The sequence below is a fragment of the Crocodylus siamensis genome, chromosome 4 (assembly GCF_052110815.1).
Source record: "Crocodylus siamensis isolate JL-2025a chromosome 4, ASM5211081v1, whole genome shotgun sequence".
Taxonomy (NCBI): domain Eukaryota; kingdom Metazoa; phylum Chordata; order Crocodylia; family Crocodylidae; genus Crocodylus; species Crocodylus siamensis.
Window position 1 is genome coordinate 42,433,717 of NC_143398.1, and position 9,074 is coordinate 42,442,790.

The window sequence follows — 9,074 nt, forward strand, 5'->3', positions numbered from 1 at the left end:
CACACTTTGAAATAAGTCTAAGTAAAAAAAATCTTTTATTATAATCTTGTAATCATTTTTTCCAAGACTCAGAAAAAAAATAATGAAATATAACAAAGAAGCTTGCCAGGGTTCAACATGAGCCACTGGCCCAAAACCACCTTTTGCATCAGAAGGACTATTTTAAGAAGAATAAGTAGTGATTTCACATGGCTAGTGATAAATCAAACAATGTAAGATTAGTATGAACAAACCATGATGCTAGGAGGAAATAATCCTCTTAGGCAAGTCCTTCGTATATGGAAGAACTTAAATACAAGCAGGTGTCCCATTAGGCTGTTTGGTGTTGTATTGTGTTCTGCTTCCTTTTATTTGATCTGAAGCACTGCTGCAGGGTGTCACAGTCCCTCTGAAGAGAATGACTAGCAATGTCATTACATGATATTAAACTCTATGACAACAGTAGAGGAAGGCAAAGGTGACAGAGCAGAATCTTTTTTAGAAGGCTTTTTTATGTTAACCTGATCAGAATATATTTAAGGTAGGCCAGATAGATTTCGTCCAATTGCCTTTCATCTTTTGCAACTCAGATTATGTTGATGATGTGTAAACTTCAGTAATATGTAACAGAAGCAAGTGTTGTTGTTAAATGAAAATTAATTTTGGACTCTAAATGTCGATAAGAAGGAATTTAATACATACCAAGGAACTGTTGCTGTTGTTAATAAGCAAAAGCCAAACAAATAGGTGTATCACAACACCAGGAAAGCCTAGATTAAACAGAAGAAACTTGATAATTATAAGAGAAGTTAAACAATTGAGCAAGCTGTCAAAGGAAGATATAAAATTGCCATCAGCAAAGGTTAATCCAGAGTATCTAAGAATCTAATCTTTTAAAGATGGTATAGGAAAAATTAAATTAATGCTTGTGTTACAATACTGTAGGGAGAAGAACCTGATGATGACTTAATAAATGTTTCCTCTTCTCTAGCTAAAATCATTCTCTAGCACAGTGATTCTCAACTAGGATGCTGCGGGACCCTGGGGTACTACCACTTCCTTCGAAGGGTGCAGTGAGGTGCAAGGAGATAAGTAGATAAGTGCAGGCTCAAGCTTGTCTCTGCCTGCTCAAACCCCCATTCCCACTGTTTGGTTCCTCTACAAGGAACTAGCACTGTAACATATACATTTAGTTTTTGAAATTTGATGCCATTTAATTCACAAAAGTTATGAAGGGGTGTCTCAAGTCCGGTGAGGGGTGCCTCAAGTCCAAACAATTGAGAACTATTGCTCTAGTAGGTGCACAGAACATTTGAATTCAAAGTCTTCTCTAAAGGGTGGATAGGTAAAGTGCTTATTATTATTGTTTTCTGTTACAATAAAAGACTATTGTTCTTTTTCAAACCTCTTTTAAATTACAGCAACAAGATCTTCAGTACATGGTTGAGAACATATGGGGTTGTCAGTCAGCTCTTAGTGCCTGTAATGATCTTTATGATTTGGTCATGGTCAGATGGGATAAACATTATGAATGGTCTCCATGGAATACTATCCTCCTCACCGAAGATGAAGCGAAGGCACATCTTAAGCTGAGCAGCCTTGAGGAGGTAAAATGGAACACATTCATTTTTTCTTACAGTATATTTTACATTTAATAGGATCTTGTGATCACCTTGTTTCATTAAATCTATTTAATAAGAACAAAATTTTGTATGTAATGATTAGTTTCTGTTTAAATCTTAGTAAACATTCACCATGTACAAGCTTTTCTAAATGTCATTTTTAGATGCATACCATTTAAGTGTCACTTATTTGTTATAGTATACAATTAACTGTAAAAAAAATTTGCTTTTCTGAGTAGAGGATTTTACAAATCTGATTTTCTCAGTTAAAGAGAAAATATTTTTTGTTTAAAGAAATCCTTGAAATTCTTAAATGTTGTCAAAAGTTTTATGTCTAAATGTACAGTAATTTAACAAGTCCCACATTATAGCTATGGGGACTTAATGGAGTGGAATATTTAATACTCTAAAACTTAGGAGATTTCTTTATCTATATATGCCAGGTGATTGGTAATGGATTACAGTGTTTTTCTCTTCTAGGTTACTGATTTATGTTGGTAGTGACCTATGGTCATTGCCATGCAATGTCTGTTTGGTGGTCAGTGTAGTCTCACTTCAGTTCTTAATGACACATGTCCATATCACAAAGCAAAGTTTCTGTTGACACTAAGGCCCCTGACAGGTGTTACACTTAAGATGTAATTAAATGGTTAATCATGTCTTAAGTAGTGGCATAGCTACATGTTCGTTCTATTAATGGCATGATAACAAAGAATAAGCTACAAAGTTATTACTCAAAATATGTATAATAAATTTGTGGGTGGTTCCTATCACACTTTTAATTGAATGGTGTATGGCCAGTGCTTCCAGTCTCTGGAACCTGCTGGAGCCCTTGAAGACTCCCAAGTGCTCTAGACACTGGGAGTGCCCGTCAGGTGATCGGGGCTCCCAGAGAGCACATGCTCCCAGGCTCCCCTGTACTGGTAGTAAGGTTGCAGTGGGATCTGAAGCTCAATTCCACAATCGTAGCATAGCAGGAAGCACAATTGTTGGGACTGTGTATCAGATCTCATTGCACCTTTAATTTAACATCTAAGTGGCATCTTTCTTAGAGAGTATGAGACATGGAGACTTACTCTCTTAATGACATAAATAATTCTTTTGGTAGGACAGACTAGTTGAAGAAACTTGTATTGCTGCTGCCTGTTGCACAGTTTTTGTGTGTGCCTCATCTTGGGCTTTCAGAACAATCATTCAGACACCTTTTAGCATAATTTTTTAAAAGGTAAAATACATTTCATGCTGGAAGAGGAAACTCTTGTTGAATCGTCTCTTCCACATTAAATCAACAAAACTGAAAAGGCAGTCTGATTTCTCAGCAGAACCTTTGTTCATATAGGCCCCTGGCAGATGTTACACTAACACAATTAATGTCATTAGCAGGCTGACAGGAGCACAGTGCAGCACCATGCGGGTTTTGGGTTGCTTACATGCAGTGGCCATCAACTGATGGACATTGCTAGAAGCATAGCATCATGGACTGGTGCCCAATACTGTACTTCCTGCGGTGCTCTTAGTTATAAGTCAGTATAACTAAGGTGATATTATACAATTATGCTTCTGTTTCTCTAAATGCAAAATTCAGTGATACAGTCTCTTTAGCTTGCTCACTATAAACCCTAAAGGAGTTGTCCTTTTTTCTGTAACTACTTCCCTTTTAAATTTGAAGTCAAGCTTCCTAAAAATCTTTATCTGGTTTTCAGAACTATTACTGCATAAGCTGGTGGAGAATATTGAAAATGACGAGAAAGAACTATAATTCTACCAAAACATTGACCTGCTTTTTTTAATGGACATAGAGGTCATGCAAGACTAGGAACAGATAAAGTTTTCCAAATAGTTAAAAAAAAAAAAAAAAAGTTGCTTCATTTTAAAGCACTTCTTTTACATATTTAAAGTAGATCATTAGTAGTTGAGGGCCATTGTTTGCTGCTGCTGACCACTTCTTGTTTCTGCAGAAATGAATGTCAAATAAATGAAAATAGGGAAGATATTAAACCATGTTTTAAGGTGTCATTTGCTTGACAGTAAATAGAAATAAAAATGTACAGCTTTTCACCTATTACTGATGAGAACACAGCAAGCAAGAGACCTGAATTGGATTTAATATCAGTAAATTTGTTTAGGATGCAGGGTTACTAATCAGTAGGAATTGAGCAAAGTTTGACTAATGTCATCTAGGGAAACTTGTCTAGATTGAACTGCAGTCCCAAAACTGAAATTCCCACACAGAGCCCTTTGTGTATTTAATATAATTATGACAGTATCATATTGAATATAATTTTAAGTGTTTTCAGTTTGCAGAATTTTGGATGAGTGAACTTCTAGAATACAGAGTGGTTCAAAACATACTCTGAATAAAATGCTACAAAAATGTTTAAGATGATATGCCGTAATGAGCACTTACAAAGGCTCAGACCAATTCCAATCAAGAAACAGATCCTTTGTCCATTACCTTCAAAACACATGACTTGTAAGCACTGCCAGTCTCTTCCTGATCCTTTTCCTGCCCTTGACAGATGTTAATTTAGTTGTTCAATGGAATCTCAAGAATTTTATTCCAGATTCCAAAAATTGTATGTCTTGCCATACCCAGTACAGGTTTCCCTTGATTTATGTGGGTTCTCTATATATGAATTCAGTCTTACACAATGAGCATATTTAGACCCATAATTCATTATATGCAAGGTAAATTCACTCTATGTGATCGGCATAGATGCTCCACCCCCCCCCCCCCACCCAAGCAGGTAAATCTGGGCGGGGGGGAAGGCCGTGGCCCCACTCACCCCAGCCCTGACTGCAGCAGTCCTGGGAGCGGCCAGTGCCAAATGCCTGCAGCTGCCAGGCTGTGCTGTGCTCCACCTGTCCCCTCACACCTGGGCTCACCCCAGCTCCTGGGATGTGCCAGGCTGTGGTGCAGGCAGCTGGTGTTGGCTGCTCCTGGAGCCTCTCCAGCACAGCCTGGGGTGAGTACAGACAAGCGGCGCCCTGGGCAGTATGGCATACAGCACTTACCTCAGCCCTGGCTGCAGTGTCCCTGGAAGCAGCTGACACTAGCTGCCTGCACTAGGGTACAGCGCAGCCCAGGAGCAGAGGTGACTGGGGACAGGAGGAGCACAGTGCAACCCAGCGGTTGCCACCGACACCAGCTGCTCCTGGGGCTGCTGCAGCCAGGGCTGGGGTGAGTGCCACTCTGATCCCTCTGCTTTGCTGCCTTGTGTAGTCCCAGGAGCCGCACCCCTCCCCTAGCCCCTTCTCTAGTCCCAACCTCATTCCCTCCCTCCCTCACTGCCATGGCAATCTATCCCTATTTGTTACATTGTAAAGTAGGTTCGCTTTATGCAAATTTGATTTATGCACCATTCTCCAGGAATACATGTACAGCATAAATCGAGGGAAACCTGTATGCAAGATATGGCCTAGTTACTCTAGTAGGGCATGTAACATTTAGGATTTGGAATACAATTCTTCAGATCCCATCACCTGTCTGCTGGTGCTCTGGAAACTTAGCACTGTTCTTTGATGTTGGGCTGCCTAGCACACCCTTTACATTTGCCAGCCTATGAGGAGCCCAGAATTCGGGAGTAGATCCCAGGTTCCCCACATGCCCAGAACTCTAAAGGGCTGCCCCTAAAGCCCTGTTGCCATTGCTGCTAGGTAGCAATGAGGACAGGGCAGTCTGCAAACTTTGTCAGGGAGCCAGTGGCTCTTCCCCCCCCCCCCCCCCCCCCCCCCCCCCCCCCCCCCCCCCGGTCCCCTTGGAGGTAGGAGAAGGAGAACGGATCATGTACATGCCACACATTCAAATTAAAGAACGATCCAAACCAGACACGATACGTTAAATGTGACGTTCCATATCATGTGATAGACTCCTTACATGTGTGGCATATTACAGTTTATTGCACAAGTAGTGTATTAATTATGTGACAAATGTAACATCTGGCAGGCCCTAATGTAAACATATAATGCATGTGCTTTTGGTGATGTGTGGGATGCCCTACACTCGCATTGCTTTCTTATTTTTTTCCTAACCTGACAGAGAGGCTATTATTTCACTGAAGGCACTCAGTACCTTCCAGACTCAGAGCCTGTCTATATTATGGGGCTACAGAGCTAGCTGTCCACAGAGCCCCTAATGGAGATGCTATGCATGGTAATAGAAGGGTATTTTTCTGTCATCTTCTCTACTGTACCCCCCAGATTATAGAAACTAAGCTGGCAGAAGCCCTCTTCTCTCGGCATAATGGCATCCACACCTAAGGGAAAAGGAGGTGTACATACTAGCAAGTTACATTGACAGGTGGTTGTGATCTTTTTGAACATGCATCTGAGCTGATATATCTATGCTAGCACAAATTTGTAGTATATAGCAAGTCTTATGACTGCTGCACAGTCATTAAATAATATATATGAATTTGAATGTTCTAGTTTAATTTGTTAGATAGTAGGCAGTTAGCAAATACAGTATTTATGCTTAGAATATGTAGCAACATATACAGATAGGTTGAGTGATTTTGCTTGCATTTAATGGAACTTGCATTTTTTTTTTACTTTCAGGCTTATGAAATGGTGTTTGTTCATAGGATAAAGCACAAACATGTTTTGGCAAAAAACTATTTCTCTCAGATTCCAGAGATGGCATCTTTTTTGCATAGAGGTGACAGGCAGACTAACACAAAAGAACTTTTAATAACTAAGCCTGTCCCTTCTAGTTCAGAAGCATAACTCTTCAGAGATGAAGCTGCTCCCTGAATTATTGATTTAACATGACTAACATGATTTAACGGGATTAAAAAGTTGTCTGTTTTCATCTATAGCTTCATTATATTTCTAGAACATAAGTAACATATCAAGCTAAATTTCCAGGAATCTAATGATTAAATACAGACCAGCTGTTAAAACTGTATTTCATGTTCTGTAAAAGTGTTATTTTTGAAAATAAAGTATATTTAGTGTGTAACCTTTAAAATTCAACAATATTTCAAAGAATTCTGCATAACAGTAGCTATCTATGTATCATGCAGTGCCTTAACTTTTGGCTGCAGTTGTTTTATAAATATTACAGTGAAGAATTTAAATAATTCCCTTTGTTTCCATTTCTATATTATAACATGGTAGGATTGAATACATTTTAAGTAATTTTTCTTTGTTTCAAATGTATCGGGCCCTTTGGCAGAAACCATAAATGAAGAAAACTCTCATCAGCTCACAACTGCAGAATATATATATACTAGTTAAAATATAGCTCCAATACCTTGCAAACATTTGTGCACAGAAGGAAATGTACACTAATGAATCATTCCACTGAATTTAATGGAACTACCTGCATGCAAGTATTTTGTAAAATTGGAACTCTATATTTTTAGTACTCTTTTGAAGTTACTGCAGGAGTCAGTTTCTCCCATAAATGTATGTTTAATTATTTTCTTCTTTGTATTTATATTGCATACATTTAATAAAAAATTATATAAGAAGTTTAACAGTTTTGTTTCTTTGCTTTGATCCACTGTGTTAGTCAATTCTTTAACCCCTGGTTGAAGGCCTGTTGCTCTGACTAGTATAATTATTGATAGTGAATAAGAAGCGTTTACTAAGCCTATATTTAGCAGCAAACTAATTGAAAATTCTATTAGAAGCTGTAAACAGAGCCACAGGGGACTTAGAACCTGACCAAACAATGCACATGGAAGTTGGTGAGAGTTTTTTCATTTATTTTACTTAGTGCATGAGTGCTGTGTGCCCACAGAGGCTGAGAGGGCACGGTGAGCTGCCACAGGCAGCGCAACGCTGGCAGTGGTGGCGGGGGGAACATGGTGGTGGCAACTGGGGAGCTCCTGCAGGCAGCTGCAGCGCTGTCAGCAGGGGGGAAGGGTGTGAGCTTTGATCAGTGGTCAGCGACCACCCGCAGACACCACTGGCAATCACAGACCACCCACAGACGCTGCTGGCAGTGTCAGCAGTGTCGGTGGCGCCTTTTCGCAGGGGGTACACCGTCACACTCAAGGGGTACATGTGCACCCGCCTGCACCCCCTTCGCGTCACCAATGCTTCAGTGGGGTTTGGTGCAAAACCAGAAAAGCACTTAAGCTCATGTAGGGTTTTAAGTATATGGAATAGTCCAGTTGATTTCATGTGCTTTGCTGGATCTGAGCCTTCATACAACTGTTGGAAATGAGCTCTCTGTCATAGAAAAGAACATGCCTGTTAAGAAACATTAGAATTATTCTACAAAAGAGGAAGAAACCCTACATATGTCAATCCATCCTTTGATTTGAGGCACAACTCTATATGTTTTCCAAATTACCATCAAGAAATCTGGCCCTCAGATTTGGTCCCTGATAAGTACCAAAGAAATAGTTCAGGCAAATCTAGACTAAGTCACTGGTCTCACAATTTTTGTGCACAGTTCAAGTTTGGTCACTGAAGAATTTATAAGAAAACGTGTTTTGGTCCATGAGAGGAGAATATAATGCATTACTTGCACATGCATTTGCCTCCTGGCTTTTAGTATAACTCAGTGTCTCTAATAATTGTTTCCCATTGCATCTGTTTAGGGATGTTGCTTAAGTTCTTATGTTTATAAATTGGTGAAAAATAATCCCTTTAAAACTAAGCTGACTAGGACATTTGACAGTTATCTGGGTCATGACTGCCTGATGGACTTGGAGAATTAAATTTCTGTTTGTTAAGGAATAGAAGGCTGCATGCATACAGGTTAAAGTTCTCAGTCTTTTACTGGAATGGTGTTAAAGAATGGCTCTTCAAAGGCATTGTGGGTACAGTGAATTGAATTACTTTGGGCAGCTTGAGTCACCAAAATGGTAACGTATAAAGTTCATATCCACTTGAGTCATTCATTTGGATAGAGCAAAGTATAGCCATCATAATTCTGATATAGAGTAATACACTTCAGTTGAAGCTGCGCACTCTTGATCAAACTCTGAAGCCCTATCCACCTGACACCAAACCTTGCTCTGCTCACTGCCATGTTGGTCCCAGAATCCCCTGCCCCCATCACATGGTCCCAGACATCAGAAAGTCCACCGTTTACCTGGGAAACACTTGACTGAGAAACACCACCCTCATGGTGCATGGCCTGCCCCTGGAGCCCCAGAAGTTCTGGCTTGCAGTTCACGAGGCCCAGGCATGACCAATCAGGTAGTGAGGGGTTGTGACCCCTCTAGCAACCAGCCCCATCACCCTTAACCTATTGGTGGGTGTTTCGGTGGCATCAGACCTCCCGAGAATGGCACCAAATAAAATCTTTCAGGAGAAATCATTTCAACAAAGTATAGATAAAAAGCAAGTAGTATACTGAAAATCAAACATCTACTATAAGATTTTAATTTTATTTCAAAAAAAATTTTAGTTCTGATTTATGTGCGTTTGAGTAGCATATACAGAGGCGATTGCATAATAGCTCAAAATAAAGGCTTGATTTTGTATATTGTGTGTGGTGGGGGTAGGGGGTGT

The 9,074-nt window shown here is 39.9% G+C and overlaps 1 protein-coding gene across 3 annotated transcripts in view; it reads left to right on the top strand.

Moving 5' to 3' along the window:
* The window catches only part of IQUB (IQ motif and ubiquitin domain containing), a 53,631-nt gene extending 46,556 nt beyond the window's left edge, over nt 1-7,075 (top strand). For 2 of the 3 annotated variants that reach the window (XM_090042175.1, XM_090042176.1), the window contains 2 exons: nt 1,401-1,586; nt 6,159-7,075. In XM_090042175.1, the coding sequence (XP_089898301.1) occupies nt 1,401-1,586; nt 6,159-6,326 (354 nt within the window). In that variant the 3' untranslated portion in view covers nt 6,327-7,075. Of the gene's footprint in view, nt 1-1,400; nt 1,587-6,158 lie in introns of those variants that run through there. The other variant, XM_090042177.1, reaches the window with a different exon arrangement.
* The last annotated feature ends 1,999 nt before the right edge of the window (nt 7,076-9,074 follow it).